Source organism: Sebastes umbrosus, chromosome 18 (assembly GCF_015220745.1).
Source record: "Sebastes umbrosus isolate fSebUmb1 chromosome 18, fSebUmb1.pri, whole genome shotgun sequence".
In the NCBI taxonomy this organism is placed as follows: domain Eukaryota; kingdom Metazoa; phylum Chordata; class Actinopteri; order Perciformes; family Sebastidae; genus Sebastes; species Sebastes umbrosus.
This window is the reverse complement of record NC_051286.1, coordinates 5744415-5771699: the sequence shown is the minus strand read 5'-3', so window position 1 is coordinate 5771699 and position 27285 is coordinate 5744415. Positions and strand designations below refer to the sequence as shown.

General features: G+C 35.3%; 1 protein-coding gene across 2 annotated transcripts; it reads right to left on the bottom strand.

The window, feature by feature from the left end:
* Nucleotides 1-943: 943 nt before the first annotated feature.
* On the bottom strand, nt 944-25656 carry LOC119477221 (phospholipase B1, membrane-associated-like). 2 transcript variants are annotated; one of them, XM_037751190.1, is made up of 42 exons: nt 25601-25656; nt 20727-20780; nt 18832-18892; nt 18684-18718; nt 17354-17438; nt 17148-17199; nt 16347-16424; nt 15874-15939; nt 15717-15778; nt 15556-15637; nt 15370-15477; nt 15004-15078; nt 14008-14079; nt 13773-13847; nt 13613-13673; nt 12614-12672; nt 11476-11549; nt 11298-11341; nt 11108-11216; nt 10439-10490; nt 10230-10310; nt 10073-10138; nt 9890-9990; nt 9720-9801; nt 9537-9641; nt 9319-9414; nt 8767-8838; nt 8540-8617; nt 7922-7982; nt 7020-7078; nt 6560-6627; nt 6438-6481; nt 6190-6289; nt 6036-6087; nt 5226-5306; nt 5057-5122; nt 4872-4966; nt 3556-3637; nt 3358-3462; nt 3181-3276; nt 3009-3083; nt 944-1848 (listed from the first exon to the last, which is right to left on the bottom strand). In XM_037751190.1, exons 3-42 carry the CDS (start codon nt 18837-18839, stop codon nt 1537-1539), a joined length of 3174 nt encoding a protein of 1057 aa, XP_037607118.1. In that variant the 5' UTR covers nt 18840-18892; nt 20727-20780; nt 25601-25656; the 3' UTR covers nt 944-1536. The 2 variants fall into 2 exon arrangements, with proteins under 2 accessions (XP_037607118.1, XP_037607117.1); XM_037751189.1 differs by lacking the exon at nt 25601-25656 and adding an exon at nt 21129-21293.
* Between the last annotated feature and the right edge of the window lie 1629 nt (nt 25657-27285).

The following is a 27285-nucleotide window of genomic DNA, read 5'->3' as shown; positions in this document are numbered from 1 at the left end:
GTAGCTCCGTCATCATTCGGTGTTGATCATTAGGGAAATGCCATTTGCAGACGGGGGTTTAAAGTTGATGCTAACAATATGTTCGTCTGTAACACTAAACTTTCCGCCCCATCTGTGGCACCAAGTCCATTGCCTGAAATAAATGTAAAACTTGAAACTTTAGAAGTGAGTCATAAATCAGTTTAGACTAATAATCTACAGGCACGTTATGTTAAGCAGGTATAATGTTTACCATCTTCTCCATTTAGCTTGTTAGCATATTCACATTTGCTAAAGCCCCGTTTCCACTGCAGGACCTTTCCCCTGGAACTAGGAACCTTTTGAGGAGCCCAGGGTCTAAATTAAAGCTTCAGTAGGCAGTATATTTTTGGCATCATTGGGCAAAAATCCCATAATTACCTTTCAGCATATTGTAATTCAAGTGTTCTGAGAGAAAACTAGACTTCTGCACCTCCTCATGTCTGTTTTCAGGCTTTAGAAAATCTAGCCCGTGACGGGAGACTTTGACCAATCACAGGTCATTTCATTGAGAGAGCGTTCCTATTGGCTGTGCTCCGGTCATGTGACCAGAACTTGGCGTTCCTTCACCAGATTTAACAATGGTGGCGGCGTCACAAACTTTCTAATTTTACAGCTAAACCGTGCACTACAAGATGATTCTGAAAACAGTTGAGGAGAGAAATAGGCCTTAACGTAACAGAATATTGATTCATATTTGATCAGTGCTGCCTAGTTTGACCGTTTGGTCGGAGTTTGCGAGTGATTGACAGCCGGCTCCCATAGACAGCAGCTGGACAGCAGACCTCAGATCAGCTCTTACTGCTTGTTTTCCTCCGGTCTAGATCATTTTATTTATTTTATTTATTTAGATGGGAGACTTCAGAGATCGAGGAAACATCAGCGGGTACAATACTAGTGTTTACAAAGTCAACCAACCATTGTCTCCAATATTGTAGCAATTTTATTCCATCAATAAATAAAAAATGAGAAGAAAAATGTACAAAACTTCTGGATTCATCAAGGTCGGTGAATTACATATGGCCGGGATACTTCACAATTTCTGTGCAGTATAAAAATTACAAATATTTGACATATTAAGTCATATTTTTATACTAATATTATAATCACATTAGTCTCTATAACGTGAACGGGCTGCTAGTACTGCCACTGCAACTGAGAATCTACATCCAAGACAGGTTGCAGCTCTACGCAGCTTTCTAGATGATTTTGCTAATAGTTGAGAATTTCAATAGCTCACACTCCTTGAATAAAACGGTGAACAGTTGCTCGCACAACTTCAGACAAGCTGACTGTTCATTACCTGCCTCGAGTGAAACAGCAGAGAGCTAAAGTAAACCAGCAGCTGGTGAACAAAGAGACCCTGATAACTGAATATTGGACTAGAATTCAACAGGTGGCAAGAAAGAGGACTGAATTTCTGCTGGGTGTTTCTCCTGGAGGCGACTCTCTGCCCTCTAGTGGTCAAACAGTACTCGATGCAGCTTTAAGATTACAATAAATACAGCTTCAACTGCATTAAAAAACAGTTCCTGTCATTTCTACTGCTTTCTCCACTTTTTTTTCCCGACGCAGACAGCTGGAGACAATAAACCCGGCGGTAACAACGCCAACCAGTAAACTGACAATTCCCACAATCACTGGCAACCACAAGGGCATAGCGGAGGGACACCTGGGTTCAGCGAAGGTTGGTATAGGAGTGGAGATGGAGGTAATGGTGGTGTCAGGAGCACCAGTCGTGATGGTGGTGTCTGGAGCACCAGTCGTGGTGGTGGTGGTCACTGGTGGACTTGGTAGGCTGTTGATCTTAGTGAAGATGAAGGGATTGGTCTGTAGGAAATATAACACAGCTCAGTGGAGAAATGTAAGAAATGAAGAACTTTGAAAAATATGTGAAAGAATCTTTGAGAAAAAAAAAGACCCACACTTCAGTTCAAGGATTATGGGTTGAGGAGTCAAGTAATATGAAGACCCAAAGTTTTCAATATGAAATAAATTATCTTAATAAATAAAAAAGAGACTTTGAGAATCTCCTTCCACTGGTAGCAATTTCACAGTCTTTGTTGTAGCTGCTCTTCCTTTTCTTTGTGGTAGTTTTCATCATAGTCCGCCTAAATCTGCACAGCTTGCGACTTTGCAGTGACTCGCAATTTTCTCCGTTTGGGCGTATAGTAGACCCACGTGTGCGCAGTTCGACAGCAAACACACAGCGCCGTGATGACAGCTTTCCTTGCTTTCTTCACAGCCATTGGATAAAAGCCAGATTTTTAAAAAAGCATCTGTCCTGCAGCGGATTGACTTTTGAAAACTAGAGCCAATGAAAATGTAAGACATCGTCTCAATATGTGGGACGTGGGACGAGCGATAAAAATGCTGTGCAGTCTCTCGTAAAAGTGGGACACCTGGTCACCCTAGACCAGGGGTCAGCAACCTTTACTATCAAAAGAGCCATTTTAGGCAAAAATCTGTCTGGAGCCGCAAAACATTTGAGCATTGTGATGAAGGTAACACAGTTTATATTCTAAGTATATAGTATATAAGTCTAATGCAGTGAGGGCCAAAGGGCAAATGTAGAACGGAGTATTAGGGCCACATTGAGGGAAAAGAAATCGGAGATTTCAAGAATAAAGTCATAATATTACGAGAAAAAAATTAAATAACACGTAAAATTACTACTTTATAATATTATGACTTTATTCTCGAAATTTCAGATTTTTTTTTTTTCCTCAATGTGGCCCTAATGCTCTGTCGTACATTTGCATTTTTTCCAGCAAGACTTCCTGGTTTTTGTTTCAAGTAAACGGTTATATTATAGTTTTTGTCTGTATTTAGTCATATGATTATTATTATTTCATGTCTTTTTTAACACTAAGACTGAACGATACATAAAATTCAACTCTATTTAATAAATAAATAGCTCTAGTTTGATGATATAATAATAACTTAAGTTGGGATTTCTCTCCAGATTTGACAGAAATCTCCACACATACCTCAGAGGGACAGTGAATCTTGGAGCGATCATATGTGAAGTTGTTATAGGTCTGCTTTCTGCCGACGGGCTCCAACTGAAGACAGAAAAAGAAATTCTGTAAAACCACCAAACCAAACACTTGGAAACACGTCACTGTGCTGCAGTTTGGTCCATTACTGCTCCATGCTCACCATGTTGTTCCACAAGGCAATGGCCATCTCAGCATGAGTTCGCTCACTGATGTGGAAACAGTCCGGAGAGAAGAAGCTTGTGTCAACCTCGCCCTCCTGATGAGAAGAGTAGATTTTTCAGCATTTCATTACTTATGTCTGGCTGTTTGGATACATGTGTGTGTCTCTGTAACTCACTCCAATCAAAGGGAGGAACGAATTCTGGATAAAGGGTTGAAGGACAACAGCAAAGTCTTCTTTTTCCTCGTAGCGATTTCCAGAAATAAGAATCTGGAGCTCAGCCTGTGGGGAAAAAAAGAAAATTAGAGGAATGACGGAGGGAACCTATTTTTTTTTTTTAATATTTAAATGGTTAAAAGAGCTCTTTGTTTTTACCTGATACTCGCGATTGATTCGTTTTATCTCTTCAAGTTCTGGGGAGTTTTCAGCAGGGTTGATAACACAGGGACAGTTGTTCCTGTGAAAAACAGATGAGGACGGAGCCGAACCAAAATTAAAGAAGACTTTTCCATGACAAAATCCTTGACTTACAAATTTAAAGTTTCTATGCATTAAAACAACTCAACCAGATGTATTTGCAACATCTCAAATGTTCCCAGGAACATCATTGTTAGCTTCAAGTCGAAATGACAAAAAATTAGACACTATGACATAATGTTCATTGCAAAATAATGACACGTCTGAGTGAGAGATGTGAACACATCAAAAGATCAACACAAATATCGTTGAATGATCTAAACTTCTGTTTTTCCATGTATGTCTTCTAATTCTCACATCTGCTTGAGAAAATCTTGATTTTTCTGAGATGCTTAGTGAATAACCTTTGTCTTTCAGGGGAACCGCTGGAAGGACTAATCTTAAAGGTTCTCTATATGATATTCAGAGTATTAATATAGCAGCAAACAACTATATACAATGTAAAGATATAGAGGCTTAATGTCTACCTGAGCAGAGAGTGAAGTCGCTCTCCCTCTGTGTGTGTTGTAATCCGATCTTCTCTGTGCTTTGTTGACATAGCCGGGCTGGCCACTCGCGTGCTTTTAGTACATGTTTGTCATTTAATCAGACGGGTCGGGTAGGTTGCCGACATCGCCGCAGACCCCTGACGCACTGAGGACAGTCTGTCCCGGTTGACAGACACACCGGAAGCCCGACCCTCCTCGCAGGGAGAGAGGGCGCACTGCGAAGCGCTGTAAAACTCACGGCCACTTTCACCCTGGGCCTTTCCAAGCCGACTGCCACCCGAAGTGGAACAATATTTTCGGTTCATTATAAAACTGTAGCGGGCTGGATATCCGATCACTTTGATTTCATTTGAATTAGGCTACACAATAGTCGATTATGATTGGATAAAGGTCCAACATATCACGCCATATAGACATTATCACCAACGTACTACCTGGTTTAGACGTTACCATTTTATTACCATAACACCTGAAAGTGAGGGGGACAATAAAACTTTGTGTCACTATTCTGGCGCCCATGACATTATCATTCAATTGAAGTCATGTTTTGGTCCAACCAACAATATTCACTCTCCTTTTAGCTCTGTTTTGGTCTCCACCAGCTCCTGATATAAATATCCCACTCTTCAGCTGCTAAATTCTCAACTATGTTCACCAACTAGTTTTTAATTTTGTCTGTCTACTGTTTGATGATGAAACAGAGAAAAAAAAACATGCAAAACCAACCTCGGTATGAAGGTACAGCCAAGTGTGTTCCTCTTAACTGATTTCAGCGGATCTATCTGCACGATCGCCACAACATTAACCAACAGCCTCGGTACCTAACGATACGGAGAGAGAGAAGAAGAAAACATGATACACTGGTACTCACGAGGCAACAGATGACAATAACTTATAGTTTAATATCCAACCTCTTTGTAAAGCTTGTCCAAACTGAGCATAAGATTGTGGCTGTAGTTCTTGGGTGACAGATTATTCTGCAGAGAGATAACGTAAAACATGTTTTTTACTGCAGTTTAATAACACAGAAGAAGTGTGTGGTTATTTATGTACAATACATGGATTTTAAAGAACACTTACTTGGTCTATGCAGTAATGGCAAAGATCATTTCCTCCAACAAATATTGTCACAAGTTTCCATTCCTTTTCAAAATTCACCTCCTGTGTAACATGTGATTAAGACAGTTATGAGCTTTTCCACCAAAATTAGCACGTATATGCAGGGTTTTTAAACACGGTAAAAACACGCTAAAATAGGCGATAGACTCCTTTCCCATTGACAGTAGAGTAGTAGAGTATGCCTTTCTTTTTTTTCCCCTGGTGTGTCATGTTCAACATCACAAACGCGCCGGAAAACAGGGTTAGTAAACACAACAATTTTTACAATGATCAGTGAGGTAAAATTACTGTTTCTGTCAATGGAGTCTGGTGGCATTGAGGAGCGCATATAACATGTGTTTCCAAAACTAACTCAATAAATTATGGGCTTATTCCGACCAAACTGTCAAGTTTGAATGATGTGTTTCAATGATCAGGGAGATAAAATTACTGTTTCTGTAAATGGATTTTGGTGGCTTTGAGGCTAAGCATATTGATTGTATGTTTTGTGTGTTAATAAATTCTAATAATTGTCCAATCCATGTTGATTTGATGTATTATATATTCACTTCAACGTGTATCACATACATTAGCATCGCTTGAGAAAAGGGGCAAAAATTATCGGAGCTGGAGCCGGTAAATACCCGTAACTACAGCAGAGTAATTTGTCCCCGTAATGAATGCCGATTGAAGACAAAAGCCAGATGTTAGCGGGTGTTAGTGGGTGTCTTTAGCCCAGTGGGAAAGGGGTTTTAGAGTCTGATAAATTACTTATCTTTGGGGAAGTTTTACCTTATTTTCTCTCATGGCCTTGATGAGATTTTGAGCTTGTACTGGGATCTCTCTATAACAGAACAAATACAGTAAACAGGCGTTAGAGAGATGACAATGGGTTGTTCTTGTTATTTCACCCAGGTGGAGAAAGTAAAAAAGAATATGCACATACGAGGACTTAGCTCCAGCTACAGCCATGTTGAAGGCCTTCTGTCTGGGGCCCACGCCTTTGGAGAAGCCCTTTAAGGAGGGGTTGAACTTCTTCAAGATGTCTGAGGAGAAAAGGATGGAGTACCCGTTATATGTTATATGTAAAACTCTCAATTCATTCAGATTAATTAAGAGAGATTGCTATTCCTGTCCTGATATAGTGACTCACAGGAACTGAACATTTTCCCCAAACAAGTGGCATAAACTCACTTGGTAGTGTTGTGACAGTCTCCAGAGTTTTATCCCCTCCAATGCTGCAAGAAAAAAACAACAAACATCAGCCTGGTTCATAAAATTTGATGGTTAATGTAAACCTCATTAACACTATGTACCTCCATGATACTCCTTTATACTCTCTTTTCAGTTCAAACAGGTTATCTGCTTTAGCAGCGGTGCCTGCCTGTGAAACAGAGAGACACATATGAACACACAGATAAATAAAATAAAGATAATATGCTGAAGACGACAGTGAGACACTGACAGAGATAAGTTTTACATCAAAGCCTAAACACCAGATAATAAAAGAGACGCTCATCTCCGAGGCAAAGCTATCTGTCTGATAACAAATTGATTAGAGAGTTCATAGTTCAATGTCACCAAATAGCTGATACCAACAGGTTCTCGGCTGGTGCTACATCTTACATGTTTCCCGTCAACACACACATTATTACCTGTCAAATACTCATTGTCTGTGGCTGATAAGGTAAAAGTCGTGTGGTTTTCTAACATGTGTACATTATGTCTCCTTCCTTGTACTTAATAAACTGGATATCACCGTGTTACAACACTAACCGTTGAAGAGTCTCCCAGTGCACCCACCACCTTGATGTCTGCCGGTCTCAGCTTGTGAACTACAGATAAAATACATAAAAGAGTTTCAGCACCTGACACCTCATATCATAATAAACCACAAACCAGGATTATTAAAGTAAACTAAAATGAAAATAAGCAGTGAAAATTATTTTTAGTGAATTGAAACTAAATTAAAAAATATATTCTTTAAGAAAAACTAGAGTGAAGTGATATTTCCTGGTTAAAAAAACCGAATAAAAACAAAATAAAAATGAATGTAAATTCATTTCAGTTTTACTTTTTTAGCTATAATATATCGCTACTGAAAAAGACGATAATAATGCGTTAACGCAAATTAATTTTAACGCTTCTAATTTCTTTAACGCATTAAAGCAACTTGCGATTTTACGATTGTAGTCGGTTTTAAATCTAGAGTGAAGATACTGGTTTCATAAGAAACTAGAAAACCTAATGAATCCATTGGTACGAAACATGTCGTTGTAGAAGGAGGATAAATAACGCTGGTGAAGGTTTCTAGACAATATTTGTCATTGTTTTGTGTTGTTAATTGATTTCCAATAATAAATATATACATACATTTGCATAAAGCAGCATATTTGCCCACTCCCATGTTGATAAGAGTATTAAATACTTGACAAATCTCCCTTTAAGGTACATTTTGAACAGATAAAAAATGTCGAATGTGATTAAAGAATCTGTTAAATCATCTTGAGACATTGAGACAATCCAGGTGACAGTTGACATCAGCCGTTTCATTCACAGTGTCACTGGTGGTGAGCGTAGCTTGTTAACTATAGATAAAAGAGGATATTAAAACTAATATCAACTGTCTGTTGGCTTTAGAAATGAGTCAATCAATCAGAAATGAATGTCTGTCTCACCTGAAGTTGGCACAGTGTCAGATGGAGCAAGGACCACACAGGAGAAATTACTTCCCCAGTTCTGAGGAGAAAGAAACATATGGTGTAAAATGACTTTAGAAAATAGATGGATGGACATGAAGAGTAATTCATTTTATTATTACGATTATTTTGTTTCCGTCTTTAGCGCTCACTGCTGTGTTTTTTGCACTCCAAGAAGATAATTTGTTTGTGTTTAATGCTGTGACATCTCTCTGTTGGGTTTTCTGATGGTACATTTTTAGTTTAAAGCTGCAACTAATTAACCTTTTTCTTATCGATTAATCTTTTAAAATAGAGAAAAAGGCCCATAACAAGTCCCCAGAGCCTGAAGCAACATTTTTATATTGCTTATTTTAAAATCCAAAACCCAAAGATGTTCATATAATCATATAAAACACAAAAAAAAAATTAATTTGGAACCAGAATGTTTGACATTTTTCATAAATATAATGATTATCAAAATAGCTGATGATTTATGTTCTATTGATAATCAACTGTTTCAACACTATATAAGTTTCTGTGAAATTTTAGTTTCATTCAGGTCTTTAGCTCAACATTACATATTTTATTTGTATCAGATAGAGATGAAATGCTTACTGTGATAGGTTCAGGTGGTATAGGGGGACCGCTATATGTGTAATTGCTGTTTTTATAGGTCCGGATATATGGTGAAGTCTGCAGACAAAGGAAAGAACTTACATTACATGATGGCCTCAAAATATAAAAAAAACATGTACATTCAAAAACATAATATACTGTTAATAACAGAATCTTTGGAAATTAATTTATATTTATATTGACTCTATTTAAACACAATTTCCCACCTTGGTTGGACATTTCAAGTCAGTGTCTGGAGAAAAATCCTGCACGGTTGTCTTATTGCCCAGAGGTTCCAGCTGTGGAAACAAGAGTCAGAGTATCATTCAGCAATTCTAATTAAAAATACACTGTTACATAAAACGTGATGATCATATACATAACAAATGCACGTTGTCATGTTTATAGTATTTTAACGCAGTACAGTGTTGAGTTTCTATTCTATCCAGACTGTAGAATAATGGAATATAACATGTAACCTTAATCCATGACTGTATTTGGTAACACTTCATTTTACAGGTCCATACATTTCATGGTAATTATGTGATAATTAGCAAGTAACCTATTTGAAATTTCTTTAGAATTACTGCCAAATTACCCCAAATATTTACCTCAAAATTTATCGAAAATTACTTTATTATAAACATTATTTAATTTCCCAGTCGCACCTACGACTTGAAAGTTGACGTGAACACTCTTAAAGCCATAATTACAATGACTCCGATATTTCTTTTTCACAATACCTACTGTATGTCTAACTCTTATTAATGGTGTCTTACCATGTTGTTCCAAAGGGAGCGAGCCATCAGCGTCTGGGCTTTCTGGCTGAGATGGAAGCAGTCAGCACTGAAGTAGGAGCGATCAGCACGGCCATCCTGTAGAAATGGTATGTTAAAGGAGTCGTAAAATGTAGGACTATACTAGGTAGGCCAATGCAATACGGTGCAGGCTATAGATAAAGTCTGTGCAGTCCACATGTGAAAGCTTTGTTACTGACCGGCTGTCTGGGGACGATGACTTCTCTGAAGAAAGGCTGGACGACCACAGTGAAGTCTGAGCGAGTGTCGTACCGGCCTGACTCCACGAGCTCTTGTAGTAAATGCTTAAAGAAAGAAAGAAAAGTGTCAAAACCTGAAGATGAACTTGACTGTTTAACAATCATAGTATGTCTCTTTCCTACCTGATAGCCTCTATTGAGGTCTTCCATCATTTGCAGAGCTTTAGAGCCGGGCTCTGGCAAGATAACACAGGGACACAGAATACTGGCAAAGGAGGGATAACAAGGTGTTATACCACTGCTTATTTATTAGATTTTCAATATCTCAGTGAGAATTTTAAATTGATACTCACTTCACCAGCCAAGTTGGGCATTTAAGTGAGGTGTCTTTGTGCATTTCTCTCAGTGGGGCAATTTGGAGAGGCTCTACTAAGTTCACCAGAGCCCGAGGCACCTGCACAAAGACTCAATTAATGCTCACAAACAATCATCCAGACCAACAACGTATATCCGAAAATGTAGCTGTTCATTTTTACCTCTTTGTGTAGATAATCCAGGCTCTCTTGAATGGTACGTATATAATTCTCTTCAGAGTAAAATAGCTGTAAAGAAATGGAAAACATTTTCACGTTGTGTCTTTTGGCCCCTCCGGGAAACGACTATTACGACTATTACTCCAACGTTAGTACTCACAGAGTTGTAGCAGTGGTCACAGATGTCGTTTCCACCGATAAAAAGGTTGATCACCTTCCAGTCTGATTCAAAATTGATTCTCTGTACAAGAAAGAAGAAGATGTCAGAGAATGTGAGTATGTAGTGGTGTTAAAGGGGACGTTTTTTTTAATAGCGGAGTTGGCAAATTTAAAAATAGGTAAAGAATAAATATTAACTTATAAACTTACACTGTCATTCTTCATCCTGTCCACCAGGGCGCGCACCTGTTTTGGTATGTCCCTTAAAACACAAACAAAGTAAAATATCGCAATGAAACAGCAAAGATTTTACTCATTATTTCTTTATTTATTATTTATTCATTCATTCTTGTGCAATATCAAGTATACCACTGTGCAATATCAATATTTTGTGCATATTTGATATGTGCAATAATGTGTTTCAACCTTTCAGTCTGTCTACTATTATATTTTTTTATATTTTTATTTAGTTTTTTACTGTTTACTTATTTATTATATCTTCATCGTTTAATTATTTATTAGATCTTGAATAAATAATTCAAGATAATTCAGACAATTAAAAGCACATTTTTTTTATTATAAATATATTATTATAATAATAAATATACAGTATGTTCATCAAATTTCTACTTTCTTTTAGCTTTAAAATTAAAAAAAAAAGATTATATCGATAAAATAATTTTAATTCAAGGTCCAGAAAAAGTTAATAAGAAGATTATTTTAAGGCAAGATTTATATAGTCAAGCTACTATTTCCATATTCAAGAATGAACATTTTTCCCTCTCTTTTTAAAATATATATACATATGCAAATGACAGTTTTTATTATTTTATATGGCTTTTTTTCCCTTTTTATGTGATAAAATAGGATAGGACTCACTTGGTCTTAGCTCCGGCTACAGCCTGGTTGAGGAAAGCCTGGTTAGTTTGCTCTTTGCCCTTCCCAAGAGAGTAGCCCGTCAGGTTGGAGTTAAACATCTTTAAGATGTCTGTCAGAACAAAGAAAATAATAATAATAAATACCTTTAACACTTTAACATGTTATTTGAACCAGATAGAAGAAGACTCACTGGGCAGCGTGGTGACAGTTGTGAGGTTTTCATCTCCACCAACACTGTAAAAAAAAACAGAATGTTAAAATTATGACTTAAATTTACTTTCCAACTAAACAAATGGAGGGTCATAGAACCTCATTCAACACTGCAAGACATATAACATTAGCATTATGCTGCTATGTTGTGTGATTACCTCCAGGATAAACCTCTGTACTGAGTCAGGACGTCCAGGACGTCGCTCGGTCTGGATGCGATACCGTTCCCTGCCTGACAGAACAGACAGTGTTTCAGTAACATGATGAAATAAGACACAAGTTCTCAATATTTTACAGTACACCAGGGTACAGGGGGTCTTTAGGGGGAGATAGCAGGTCAACAGTAGATGTCACATAGAAGTGGTGTACATCATCTGAAAGCTGGGAACCTGAAGATTAATTTGAGATGCAGCTCAGCACTGTGTATCAAATTGTTCTAGTCATAGATAAGAAATAAACATGAATTAACTAATTAAAGTACATTTTGAAAGTGTTTAGAACATTATGATCGAAGTATATGATGGCTATTCCCATGCTATCTTATGTGTCATAAGATGTTGCACCAATTTCTGGGTTGATACCATTCGTTACACATATTTGGTGCAACATTTTTACAATCTTTTACCACTCAAGAATTGATAGAAATGGTCAACAATCCCTCCAAAATACCACATTACGACACCAAGACCTTGTGGAACGCCATAGAAAAAGCCATGCTATGATTTGGTATCAAAAACTTTTGACATTTCGGGGAATGTTTAGTTTAGAAATATTAAAACACACCATTTTTAGAATAGGCAAAAATAACACATTTATACCGCATGCAAAAAAACTGCAATGTTTTTGCCCAAAACTGTATGTGATTATCATAAAGTGGGCACGTCTGTAAAGAGGAGACTCGTGGGTACCCGTAAAACCCATTTTTATTCACATTTCTTGAGGTCAGAGGTCAAGGGACCCCTTTGAAAATGGCCATGTCAAGGACAAACTATCACCTTACTGTACAGAATATAACATTATCCACTAACTTGAGCCACTAATATACAGTATTTTACTGGTCATTGTACACTTCGTATTTAAATATGAATATGACCGAGAATAGATCTTAGAAGTAGGACCATGATTTGCTCTAATAGTTAGAGCAAATTATGATCCCACTTCTAAGATCTATTTTTTTATTTTTTTATTATTTTATCGCATTTTATATATTTAATTCTATTTGGTACTTTTGATTATAGCCTATGGCTAATATTTCTATCTACTTAAAAGAATTCATAGAATGAGAGAATGACTCACAGTCAGAGAGTCTCCCACAGCAGCCACCACGTTGATATCTGCAGGCCGGAGTTTATGAACTGAGAACATAAAGAAGACACGTCAGACTCGTCAGGACAGTAAAGCTCTAAACTTAATGAATAAGACAACACAGGACTTTAACAGAGATTGTACAGTAATATAATACATAGAATTGTAATAATAGCAATAAAACCAGCTAGAAATACTGTATAGTAGGATAAAAATAAAGTACTATTTGAAAGAAATAGTAGATTATCAGAAGCTATGTCACATAATATTAAAAAAAATTGCATAAGAGGTTACTTAAACAGAGATAGGCACAAAACTTAAAATGATAAAATGATAAATATACAGATTAACGACAAATGAAAGGAAAAAAAAACACAATTTATAAAGTGTGTTATATATTTTGTATGTCAAGGTGGCACCTTTTGTTTTGTATTTTCATGTGTTCGTGTGTCATGCACATCACTCATCAGAGCTGCAACAATTACTCGATTAGTTGTCGACTATTAAATTAATATTAACTATTAACTATTATCAATTAATCAATTAGAGTAATTATTTAAGAAAATAAAGTAAAAATTCTCTGAATATTTTCTGGTTTCTTTACTCCTCTATGAAAGTAAACTGAATATCTCTGAGTTGTGGACAAAACAAGACATTTGAGGACGTCATCTTGGGCTTTGAGAAAGACTATTTTCTGACATTTTATAGACCAAACAACTAATTGATTAATCGATGAAATGATTGACAGATTAATTGGCAATAAAAATAATCACTAGTTTCCGCCCCAGTGTATATTTGAAGTAAAACAGAAAGACAATATCTCATCAATCAATTTCAGTATGCTGGTCTTGCAACATGAACACTTAATGAAAAAATTCCCCCTGCCCTTTTTAATGTGATAAGTCCCCCCAAAAAAACATTATTTGGCTTTTTCTAGTCAACTGAAGAGTCACCCTGATAAACATGTAAGTGTAAACCATGTTACTGTACCTGAGGTGGGTGTGGAGTTCGAGGGGCTGAGGTCCTCACAGGGCATCTTTGTGCCTGTAAGCTGACCAGACACACAGAGCAGATCCACAGTCAGAACTAAACAGGAAGCGTACAGCGCTGCCACAACCTCCATTCAGGCTCAACACCTCACTGTACTCACTGGGTGAAACAGAGGAGAGGCATCACTGTGGTGATATGAAGGAGAGTTTCCCTCCGTCCTCAGGAAGGGCCGCTCCTTTGGGAGGGAGGCAGATAGCCGGAGAGGAGGAGGAGGAGGAGGGATGAGAAGAAAGAGGTGGGATGAAGAAGAATATTAGCAATACATTGCATCTAAAGGTGCATTTTAACATGCTGATATTTCTGAATGAGTGTGAGTTTGTAGCTCAGTTCCTCACCTCAGTTGGACATGGCAACGTGATGATCTTTCTATTGTCTTCTGTGTTATGTTGGCCACTTGTGGGCTGCAGCTGAAAGACAGAAAACTCATTGTCTTCATGTTTGCGACAGAAAAAAACAACAATGACTCTGTATGTATACATATATGTGTGTGTGTGTGTGTGTGTGAGCAGTGGTGGAATGTAACTAAGTACATTTACTCAATTCAAGGTTCTTGTACTTTACTTGAGTATTCACATTTTATACATCTCTATACTATGTATCTTCAAAATTTGGTGACTTTGAATTTGTTGTTTTTATTGTGTTCCTTTATGGATTGAGATGCATTGCTGTAGATAAAGCTACCCAACTATAAAGGATTTAAAATTAGCACACCTTTAACATCTACAGCAATTAAATGTAACTTATACATTAATGCAGCACTGATATTGATCCAAAAACATCATATATAATATAGCAAAACACTGACAGGTAAAATTGGACCTTTACTTTTGCTTATGATACTTAAAGTAAATTTTGTATGGCTGCATAATTAATCAGAATTTTATCATAATCACAATATGAACAAGTGCAATATCCATATCGAAGGAAGTGCAATATTTGTTAAAGGCAAAATATGTGTCAAGATATCATTCTGAATTAAATATTGTGGTGCTGCAGAGATGTCCTGGCCTAAACATTGTATTCTACAGACTTAAGAAAACATCTTTGTTTGGTACAGATCCCCACAAAAATCACAGCATAATCATTTTAATATTTCTTTCAATGAAAATGAGAATAATTATGTAAAAATTAGCACTCCTTCCAATATTGTGAATCATATCACAATTGCAATATCAGTCAAAATAATCGGTCAGCCCTAAAAAGTTGTTGTAATTACATACTTTTACTTGTAGTGAACTATTTCCACAGTGTGGTAAAGGACCTGAATACTTCTTCAACCACTTTGCGTGTGTGTGTGTGTGGGAGGTAGATTAGATTGCGTTAGGCCTCACCAGGTTTGTCCACATCTGAACCATCAGCTTATCAGTTTGTTGAGACGCTCGTGACCCAGAGAGCGGCTTCCCACTCTGTTGAAAGAACATCAATAACAAACTGTACGTTAGATACACAAAAATACATCTTAAGTAAGATAAGAGATGTTGCCGTCTCAAACGGTTACTTTTCTGTTGTTCTGGGCATTTAAGTTTTCATAGTCTTTGTTTATATTAAAGAATAGGTTAATTGTAACTTTGAATCATCATGTCGGCCAAGACAAAGGCGACGTGAGGCGACGTAACAGTCGGCCTTCATCGTCGCTAGTTCTTTGATGTCGGGTTGGTGTGTCTGGGCCCTAACAAGGGATGCAAAAGTGAACTCACAGAGACAGATGAAGGGTCTGTGATGAAAGGTGCGTCCTGCAGAATGACAGTGAAGTCGTCTCTGTCGCCGTACCAACGCTTCTTTACCATCAACTCATCCAAAGACTCCTGCTCAGTGAAAGAACATTTCAGCATCTAAAACAACCAAAGGAGCGAATGAATCTATCAGATGAATAATGGACAAACCTGCAGAGCATGACTCAGCATGACCCTCTGAAGTCTGGCTTCTCCTTCACTCTTTGTCTCCATGCATCCACACATCCTGTCACTAAAACACATTTACACGTTAAAACTGTACATTCAGAGAAAAAAGAAAAAAGAAATAGTCATTTTACATATGAACTCACTTGTTTTGGAAACTGTCACTCTCTCCATCCCACAATGCAACACTGACGATGGTGCGCTTCAGCTGCAACACAGTGAAGTCAAGCAAAATGTCAAATGTATGAATATTAGCAGTAATAGCGACTGCTTGAAAAATACAGTATACAATGTGAAATATACCTGAGAGTGCAGCAGCTGCAGAGCGTCGTCCACCTCTTCAGCCACGGCTTTTATAACAGACTGAAACTGTGCACAAACACAACAGTCTGAGACTTCAGTCACCTTTTCATTCACTTGTCAAATGACATTTTTTTCTTACTATTGTTGTGAATTTACGAAGCACTTTTAAAGGTTTCATTGTCAGGTAATAAGAGACAAAATAGCAGCTATGAGGAAGCATTTATTTCTCTGCCTCTGCACAGTTGTTTTGGCGCTTATGGTCCTTTTAGAAGCTGTTGGTCGTTCTGTAAATCAATCTACAACTAACGCTAAATACCTGAAATAAAATACATTATTGAAGACGTGGTATCATCTTTTTTAAACTCTGCAACTTCAGTGTTTGAGGCAACAAAGTTTAAAGAAACAACTCTGTAAAGTATTTTTTCCTTAAAAATGATTTTGTAACATCAATATTAAAGTATTTTGCTGTTTACCTGCTGCTCACAGGCACAGAGCTGGTCCATCTGAACAAAGAGAAGAACCAGCTTCCAATCTCTGTCCACATCAATGACCTGGAGGAGGAAAACAAAAAAACATCAACCACTTTAAAAGGCTGCTACTTTTTACTTTTTGATTATTTAATAGTTATTTTTCTTATCCTTATAAATATCATAGACTGTATATATATATGGACACATCTCCACTTCCTCCCACTGTACAGAAGTGAAGCCAAGATATCACAGATACATGAGCTGCCATCTTGAGATTTGGAGCAAGAGCCTGTGCAGTAGTGATCGGGGGACTGGAGCAACGCTGGAGCCGAGCTGTTTATAACATCAAATAACTAATTAAAATGACCAATATGTAATATATTTCCTGTGATAAATCATTAAATGACCGTGATAGGTCATCATAAAGAACCATGCTGAATTGAAATACCGGTTACAGTACAGTATGTTCTCCTTCTGAAATTTCCGGTCCGGTCTGGAACGTGTGTTTTTGATCCACTGCCCATTTCGACACCCCGCTGCCACATATGAAACAAACTGGCAGCAAAACACAGCCTTCTGCAGCCATGGAAGCAAGCAAAAGATTTGCTAAAACTCTCATGAGACTTGCTGCCCGACGACTTAACCTTAACCATTCAAGATCAATGCCTAATCTTAACCATCTCACGAAAGTTTCACAATTTGCGTGGTACCTTCTAGCCACGACCAGCTGTTATTGTTGTCCATCTTTATATGTCTACGATAAATATCCTTTAAGATTGGGAGTGCAGACACTGGAGGACCTACCTGATTGTTTTGGAGGTGGAGGGACACTTCCTTTGCCTGCTCCACCAGCGTGCTGCAAACCAAATGAAACAAGGAGAAAACCACTAATTATTGGCAGAATTAAAAAAAAAAGCTGCAACATTAACAAGAGTGACATGAGCGTTAAAGGCAGCAAGAGTCATTGGTACGATATTTCTCATGTGTCTGATACAAAGTGCTGTCTGTACCTGTGTTGAACAAACTGAGGGGCGTACAAGTTTGTTTCATCCGAGAGAGGACTGATGATTGCAGGATTGAACAGGATCATCATCTCTGATGGAGAGACATTAATACAAGTTTAATACCAGAACCCAGAACTTCTTTTCCCACGTGGCTTGTAGGTGAAACCACAGTAGAGCTTAAACGATTACTCCAGTAATCAAGTCGTCAAATGACAGAAAATGTATCTGCAACAATTTTGATACTTGAATAATCCTTTTAAATAATTTAAAGTATAAAAAGCACCAAAATTTACTGGATTTTAACTTTTAATACGTAAATATTTTCTGGTTTTGTTGCTCTATGATAGTAAAAATAGATCTCTGAGGTTTGAACTGTTAGTCGAACAAAACATTTTTTACTATTTCATGATATTTCAAAGATCAAAAAAATTAATTAATGAATCAAAAAAATAATAAGTAGATTAATTGGTAGTGAAAAACTGTTAGTTGCAGCCCTAAAACAGACAGATAAGTTGATGTGACTATGAAAATATTAATTGTTAGTCAAAGCTTTCAAACATTAGCAGTTTTTAACACCCTTAAATATGTAACAATTGATTGAAGTAGGGCTGGGCAATACGTTATATATCATCAAATCAATATAAAAAATGCCTCTCATATATATTTTACTATATTGTTTCGATCGCGGTATAGGCTAGGCCTATATTCGTTTCTTTTTTCTCTATAATTTCACTTAAAACTGTTCTGTTCATTTTGCAATCAAGTTCTTAAGTCTGTAAACTAAACACAAAATTTTACAATAACATACTGTAAATATCTTCATTCTAATAAAACAAATTATTACTGAAAACATTACAGAATTTCAAAATGGTTAAAAATCCTGTACTGACATTTTAATCAGAAGAAATCAAATGTTAATTTTGTTCAACAACTGTGAAGTTCCTGCTGTCAGTTTTTTATCTCTATGAAGTACAGAACGTTTTATTTAATGAATGACTTTCATGAATGAGATAACAGGCCTGGTGGTGTGTGGCGAGTGTATTGGGGTTCATTGATATCAATTATCACGGTCAACGTAGATATCAGTGTAGTAAAGATACCACACAGTAGTGTAATAGAAGGTCATATCAACCTCTTTAGAGGAATTACACTGTTTATTTAGATTGTAAGTCAATAATAGTGAAGGTTACATTTTGATTTATCAGCAGCAGAGCTTTTCCTTCAAGCCTGCTTGAACGCAGCGGGAAAAAAAAAATAATTAAGTAAATTATTAAATAAACAATTGGCTTTCTGTCCCATAAACACTACCAACAACAAAATAAAACTTTGATCTTACCTCTGAGTCTTGATACCACCGAGGACAGCTCAGTGCTGCAGGAAAAGAAAAGACCACAGTGTGATTATGTCTCTGCATTGTTGAATTTTAAACCTTGCGGTGCAAATATGACTTCATGGTTGAAACTAACAGGTGACCTGTTGCTCACCTGTGCATGTGAAGTCCGATGGAGGAAAGCACAGCCACATCTGAGGGCGTAACGCTGTTAACTTGAGAGAAAATAATAATAATATTAAATAAATTTCTGCACTGAGGCACAGGGGGATTTGCTTAATTGTAAATCAGATAGAAAATATTTTTGTACTGGAGATATGAGGGTGGATAAAAAGTGTTGTGATATTTAATATTCAGATCCTTTACTGCAGTAAAGGTAGAAATGATACATGATAGAAATAATCCTGCAGTGAAAATGCTATTTATAAGTAATTATAAAGTTAAAAGTATGGAGAGCTGCAACGATTAATCAATTAGTTGTCAACTGTTAAATTAATCGGCAACTATTTTGATAAACGATTAATCGTTTTGAGTAATGTTTTAAGAAAAAAAAAGTCAAAATTCTCAAATTCCAGCTTCTTAAATGTGAATATTTTACTCCTCTATGACAGTAAACTGCATATCTTTGAGTTGTGGACAAAACAAGACATTTGAGGACGTCATCTTGGACTTTTTTCACCATTTTCTGACATTTTATAGACCAAACTACTAATCGATTAATAAAAATAATCAACAGAATAATAATAGACGATGAAAATTATCTTTAGTTGCAGCCCTAAAAGTATGTATGTGTAGAATTAAAAGCAAAATGTACTTAAGTATCAAAAGTCAAAGTAAATCAGTAACATCAAGTCTGTCAAATAAATGCAGCGGAGTAAAAAGAACATCAGAATTGCAGTGAAGAAGAAGTATAAAGTGGCATGAAATGGAAATACTCTAGTAAAATACAAGTAACTCAAATTTGTACTTAATGCAGTACTTGAACAAGTTAATTTAAAGTTACATTCAACCACTGATGTATTTACTGATACAGAATATTCATTGATATACTGAAAATGCACCCTCAAAATCAATAATGAAGGTTTTATAAATCAAATGTATCATATTTATATGATGCACATTAGAGTTGCAACGATTAGTCGATCGACAGAAAAATAATCACCAACTATTTTGATAACCGATTAATTGTTAAAGGGACTGTTTGTAACTTTGTAAGCGTATAAATGTAGCGGGTCGGGACACATGCGCGCTCTCATATGCGCGCTCGCGTGTGGCCGGAGCCTCGTCTCCTCTGCCTGCTCGCCTTCACTCAGACAGAGCGTGCGTTCTCGCCTACTCGCTCCATCTCTAGACGTGAACGCGCGCTCACTCCACACTGCAGAAGAGTTAGTTTAGCTCTGAGAATATCTAGTGAATGTAGAGTGGACGTTTGTGCAGAAATAAATGCTGCAGCTCCTCCAGAGAGAAACGTTACTGTCTCCCTCCTGCACCCGCAGGGAGAAACCGGGTGCCGGTGTCACAGTTCACGTTTCTCTCTGAGGAGCACCGTCACTTCACAAGACACGGAAAACCTCTGTTGGTGCGCGCCGTTCAGGTATATTCAGAGCGAGCAAGCGTGAGCCCGACGCTGACTTTCGCTGACTTCACGGCCACAGGTGTCGCTGTTAAGCAGCAATTCTGAAAGTTACAAATAGTCCCTTTAAAGTCATTTTTCATGCTAAAATGGCAGAAAATGCTGTTTTCAGCCTCTCAAATATTGAGATTTAATGCTTTTCTCTATTTTTTTTCTGATTGAACTGAATATCTTTGAGTTTTGGACAAAACAAGACACTTAAAGACTTTGAGAAACTGGGACATTTTTCACTGTTTTCTGACATTTTATAGACCAAACGATTGATCAATTAATCTAGAAAATAATCGTCAAATTAATAAATAATTAAAATTATTATAGTTATAGTAGTTGGTGCCCGAATGTACACATTTCCATCCACAGTAACAGTCGGGGAAATCGACTGAACTTGTAGCCATTAATGTAATAATCGGACTTACCATTTGAAGGGGGCAACTGAGAGGGGAACGTCTGAGTGCAAGGGAATCCAGTTACTGAAATCAGAAAGAGTACACCATTATGAACATACATATATATAATATATTGGATCCAATATCACTTTTAACAACGCAACAGCCATGCAGAGTTTAAATGTGCTGCAGAGCAATGCACAACATATTCTGTATAACTATTCTTCTTCCAACTTGACCTTTGCACCTTCTTTTTGCAGCACAAACACATCAAAACATGCGTCTCCATGTGCTCAGCTCAAAAGTGCTCAAACCCACTGCTCTTTAGAGACATGTAGATATATTACACTTAAATACTATCCTGTCAGATTTTTAAAAACTGCAGCATTAACTTGAATGACATGAGCATTAATTTAAGCAAACAGTAGAAACCTGTTGTCCCTGTGAGCCCCAGGACTGTGAGCAGAACCAGCTGTTGAAGCATCATGTCTCTGATTTTTACTCAGATTTTGTCCTCGTGGATCTTTCCTGCACTCTTCCTTCCTCTCTGCTCTCCCTACTCGGTGGTCAGCCGGCTTTCTACCTATCGTCATTAACACTTATACCTGGTCAGGATAACTGATAATGACAAATCATTAATGAGCTCATGGGGGGAGGGACTCGCCTTCTTGTCCAAAGGACACAGGGCCATAAGGTTTTACAAGGAAACAATGACACTGATAATGATTTTATAGTAATAATGAGTGAGAGTGAACTTCAGGGTGTTAATGGGATTCTATCTCTGGACTATCCGAGGGTTTTTGCTAAATATATTTCTCTTTAGATATAATTTGACGTAACTCTCTGTTCTTCAAACGTGTTTTCCAAATAACATAGCTGTTGATAAGCTAAAGGTAATCTGCAGATACACTGTAATGACTGCCATAATCCAGACATTTAGAGTTACAAAAAGAGGTAACTTTAAGGCGCTGGCATTTCTCTTCTAAAAGACTAATACATTATCTGTTGTGCTGTTAGACAAGAGAAGAGACTCAGGTCTTTCTCTGTTGGTTTAACAAGCTACATGAAACACAGTCACAATATTAACCTGCTCTGTAGTTATGATCAAATCTGCACATCTGCATCGACACAGCATGACTTCAGTTGTTTTGTCTTCTGTGTTAAAACTGTGTAATTGTGATGATTTGATGCTTCTAGTTTATTCTACGGATGTTCACCATCTTGAGGACAGAGAGATTAACTGCAGTCAAACAAGTGACTGAAGATTTAAAGCTTTAAAACGTTAAACGATTTCTGCTAATAGGCTCGACACACATTGTACACATCCACTCTCACATCTGTGCAGTGGTGGAAAGTAGCTTGAGGTACTGGTACTTTACTTTGATTATTTCTCTGCTGCAGTACTTTATACATCTACTATGGTACTTAGCCTACCAGCTTATGCTTTGGATATACGATCATATACTTAAGTGTAAGGACAAGTTGTGTGTTAACGTACTGGACTATATCTGGGCTATTCCTAATATATGAGTCCTTGACCTCGCCGCGACAACAATGTAAGGTCATGAATTACGCCACTTTGTAGGCTGACTGTTACAACAGATACATGGTGTGACAGGGCGAAAACAACACCGGTGCAAAGAGGGAGAAGATTATATTGGTTAATAGCATAAATAGTTGTAGCTATCTCTTTTTTTTATCTTTAAGATTTTCTGAGTTCAATGATGGTAAACAAGAAATTTCCCCTCCAACCGTGCACCCTGTTGACTTCATGTCAGATAAGATGTCAAATAAAATGTCTACACTCCAGTGACAGGGTTGGAAAAATCATTTGTAAATTTGGCTTTATGTGGGTTTTTTTGTCCCATAATCATATGAAACATTTGTATTTATATCCACTTAATTATTGGAAAACAGTGGAGATGCCCTTAAAACATCTTTTAAATCTCACTGTGCATGAAGATGCTTACTTAATATCTTTATATCAGTCACCTCGACAATACAGCCAGAGAAACATGTTCTATTTATACATATCAGCGATGCTTTAGAGTTGTAAAGCTCGACTATCTCTTATCTCTGCTCTGATTACAGAGTTGATGGATGGCCAGAAGGAATGTCAAGAAGTTAAGAAAACAACTAACCGCATTTTTTACTACTAGTGCTCTTATGTCGTAAAGTACAGACGTTTATACTGCCTCTAATCCCGCCAGCATTATTAAATAATTTGGACAGCTGCTCATAGAGTCACAAACTGTACAACGTTGAGCTGAGGTTCGGTTTGTACTGAAACATGTGAAGTCATGATCTCTATAACTGTGCGCTTGTTGCTCCCAGCAGATCTTATATGCTGCAGAAGAAAGGATGAACGTTGTCTCTATCTAAGAGTCGACTCCAATCATGATAATTCAGATATGGAGGTTGCGCTGCCTTTTACAGTCTGTTATCTTCCCTCAAGGACACTAAGTCGACACGAACCGCCAGCTTTTATCGCCCCGATCTACGCTAATCTTTGAACAGGCTTAGATGGGCTGAACAGTTTGTCCTGTTTCATCATCTGCTTATCCAAAATGACAACATGATGGTCATCCTCACTGTCTGTACAAACAGGGCCTAATTTGACCTGCTGGGATTAAAGCACTTCCTTCTTTTTCTCAAGAAAAGGTGCAACAGACCGGATTTCATTAAAGGTTCCATATCGTGCTCATTTTCAGGTTCATACTCGTATTTTGTGTTTCTACTAGAACATGTTTACATACTGTAATGTTAAAAAAAACTTTATTTTCCTCATGTCTGCCTGAATATACCTGTATTTACCCTCTGTCTGAAACACTCCGTTTTAGCGCATTTCAATGGATTTACAACAGAATTGCGTTGCTAGGCAACAGCTTGGGTCCATGTTTACTTCCTGTCAGCTGATGTTATTTACATACACTGCAACAAGGATAATAATAATAGTATTGAATCGTTATTAATCGCATGATTGTCCATAGTTAATCACAATGAATGGCACATTTTTATATCTGTTCAAAATTTTCCTTAAAGAGGCGGAGCAGCAAAGCATGTGATTAAAAGGCTTTACTAGTGGATTTTATATTACACCTATATCTTTTTTTATTTGGATGTATGTCACCAGGTGAATCCCATTATCTTGATTTTCCTAATCTGAGTTGTAAAGTTAATCCGTTACTTGATTACAGGTTTTTTTTTTATAGTACATGATGATAAGTACTTGGCTGTGTATTGATGTCTGGGTAGCACAAACAGAGCGGTGTGGCCTGTGGTAACCTTGATCAAACGCTAAATTGGTCTATAATATTTGATAACTACGTGCACTTTCTCCTGCTTACTTTCTCTTCCTACCCAAAAGGCTGTTAACACCATTGCTGTAATGTATTTACCTTTCTGCAACATTAAATTAATTAAACACAAATGGATATTAAACACCTGACAAACCAGGGACTGATCTTAAAGGATAAGGCTGGCATTGCTCTACATTTTCCTATCAACAATCCCTTAAAAAAGGACCAAAACAATTAGAACAGGGGTCAGCAACCTTTACTATCAAAAGAGACATTTTAGGCAAAAAATAAATAAACAAATCTGTCTGGAGCCGCAAAACATTTGAGCATTGTGATGAAGGTAACACAGTTTATAGTCTAAGTATATAGTATATAAGTCTAATGCAGTGAGGGCCAAAAAGCAAATGTACTACGGAGTATTAGGGCCACATTGAGGGGAAAAACATCTGAGATTTCCAGAATAAAGTCATAATATTACGACTTTTTATAGTAATATTAAGTAATATTAAGAAAATAAATTCATAACTTTACGAGAATAAAAGTCGTAATATTACGAGAATAAAGTCATAATTTTACGAGAAAAAAAGAAAATAACACATAAAATTATGATATATATGATATATATGATAATTTATAATAGTATGACTTTATTCTCGAAATCTCAGATTAATTTTTTTCCCTCAATGTGGCCCTGATACGTACCATAGACCTACAACAATGATAAATAAAAAAGAAAATGTAAACAAAAAAACAGTTATTCATTTTCATTTTTATAAATCCACAGGGAGCCATTGGAGGGGAGCTGAAGAGATGCAGGTTGCTGACCCCTGGACTAAAGGAAAGGGAGAAAGCACAAAAGCATAATAGGTCCTCTTTAAACTACACAAAAATAATGATTTGAGACTGAAAACTTGCTGTTTTTGTCATGAAAATGGTTCAATACAAAATTAGCATGTGAATATCTGGCAGAAATGGCTTCCAAATCTTTAAACTAGCAAAACATACCAGAAATTAAAAGATGTAGAATGTCACCTGTGCAAGTGAAACCTACTATATATACTTATTTTATTTATCATAATCATTATAGTGTTTACTTTACTATATTTTATTTAACATTTTATTGTTGATCATTATCTCTTTTATTCTATTTAATTAAAATCTCAATATTTTAATACAATCTGCTTATTTTGTGTAGTTTCATAATTTGTATTTATTTATTTTTATTGTTATTTTTTATTTCCTTGTATTTTATTTATCTTTTATTATCTTAAATACCCATCTGTTATTGCTCTCTTATACACTCAACTTTTATATTGGTTGTTTTGGTGTGCATTAGTCTCTAAATCCATTTTTAACATTCTACATTTTTGTCAATCGTCTGTCCAGCACTTTGATTTGCATTTGACTTGTTTGAAAGGTGTTATATTGATTGATTGATTGATTGATTGATTGATTGATACTACCTGAAAATGTTCATTTTCGTTTATTCCTCTCGTGTTTCGGTCGTTTCTTCTTCTTAATTAAGGTGGTTTCTCCTCGAACAAACATTTTATCATTCTGGGAAAACAGCAGACAACTTATAAAGTTAGTTTGTTTGGTTTTCACCTCAAATTCTTCTTCTTCTTCTTCTTTGTAGTTTATTGGCGGTTGGCAAACCATCTTAGAGGTGCATTACCGCCACCATCTGGACCACTGGAGTGTGGAACAGGAGATTGTGCACAAAAAATAAATAAATAAATAAAATAAAATAAATACAAAAAAAATAATAATAAATAATAATAATAATAATGAGAAAAGCTCTAGATTCGTTTAACTAAATCAGTTTCTTTATTATTTATATTTAAAAAAAAAGATTATTTTTTTTCTTAATTTAAATCTTAACTAAAAGTGACATTAGTGGTTGTCCATTCTCCATTCATTATAATTTTTTTTTTTTTATCTTTTTCTTTAATTTTATTTTCTTTCATTTTTGTTTAATTTTAATTTTTTTTTAAATTTTTTATTATATATATTTTTTTTATTTTAATGTTAATGACAATGTTAACTTTAATTTTTAATTTTTATTATTTTTTTATTTTAATTTTAATTTTTTTTAAATTTAATTTGAATTTCTCTTTTTACTTTTTAGTGACATGATTGGTTGTCCATTCTCCATTCATTATTAATTTATTTTTATTTTTTTATATATTTTTCTTTAATTTTATTTTATTTAAATTTTTTAAATTTTTTTATTATATTTTAATTTTATTTAATTTTTTTATTTAATTTTTTTTATTTTAATTTTCCATTTAAAAAAAAAAAGACAATTTTAACTTTATTTTTTAATTTTTTTTTTTTTAATTTTTATTTAAATTTTCTATTTTTTTTAATTTTTTATTATATTTTTAATTTTTAATTTAAATTTTTTTTTTTTTATTTTAATTTTAATTTTTTTTTTATATTAATTTAAAAAATATATATATTTTTATTTATCAGAGATCATGGCTCTTCTTGTACTTCCAAGCAGCAGCCCTCATGTGCGCTTTTGCCAATTCTTCCAATCTGGATAAAAGGAGTGACATGATTGGTTGTCCATTCTCCATTCATTATTAATTTATTTTAATTTTTTTATATATTTTTCTTCAATTTTTTTTTAATTTACATTTTTGTGTAATTTAAATTTTTTTTAATTTTTTATAATATTTTTTTTTTAATTTTTTAATTTTTTTTATTTGAACTTTAATTTATATTTTTACTTTTTATTTATTTATTTTTTTAAAAAAAATTTTTTTTTATATTTTTTAAAAAAAAAAAAAAATTCTTTAAATTTTTGTGTAATTTACATTTTTAAAAAAATTTTATAATATTTTTTTTTTTTATTTAATTTTTATTTTAATTTTAATTTTCTATTTTTTTAATTTAATTTTTTTTTTTTTTTATCTTAATTTAAATCATAACTTCCTTTTTTTAATTTTAATTTTAATTTTAATTTATCAGAGATCATGGCTCTTCTTGTACTTCCAAGCAGCAGCCCTCATGTGCGCTTTTGCCAATTCTTCCAATCTGGATAAAAGGATTGACATTAGTGGTTGTCCATTCTCCATTCATTATTAATTTTTTTTTTTAATATTTTTCTGTAATTTTTTTTTTCTTTAAATTTTTGTTTAATTTAAAAAAAAAAAAAAAAAAAATATTTTTAATTTATTTTTGTTTTTTTTATTTAAATTTTTCTTTTTTAAATTTTATTTAAATTTTCCATTTTTAAAAAAAAAGATAATTTTAACTTTATTTTTACATTTTTATTATTTTTT

What these genes read in the sequence shown, in the direction of transcription:
- LOC119477221 (XM_037751189.1), bottom strand. Translation starts at nt 21,183, where the DNA reads ATGATGCTTCAACAGCTGGTTCTGCTCACAGTCCTGGGGCTCACAGGG. An exon ending in TTCAGATGTGGACAAACCTG is followed by an intron (nt 14,080 to 15,003) that starts GTGAGGCCTAAC and finishes TCTGTCTTTCAG; the next exon opens with CTGCAGCCCACAAGTGGCCA. An exon ending in TTGCCTTGTGGAACAACATG is followed by an intron (nt 3,084 to 3,180) that starts GTGAGCATGGAG and finishes TTCTGTCTTCAG; the next exon opens with TTGGAGCCCGTCGGCAGAAA.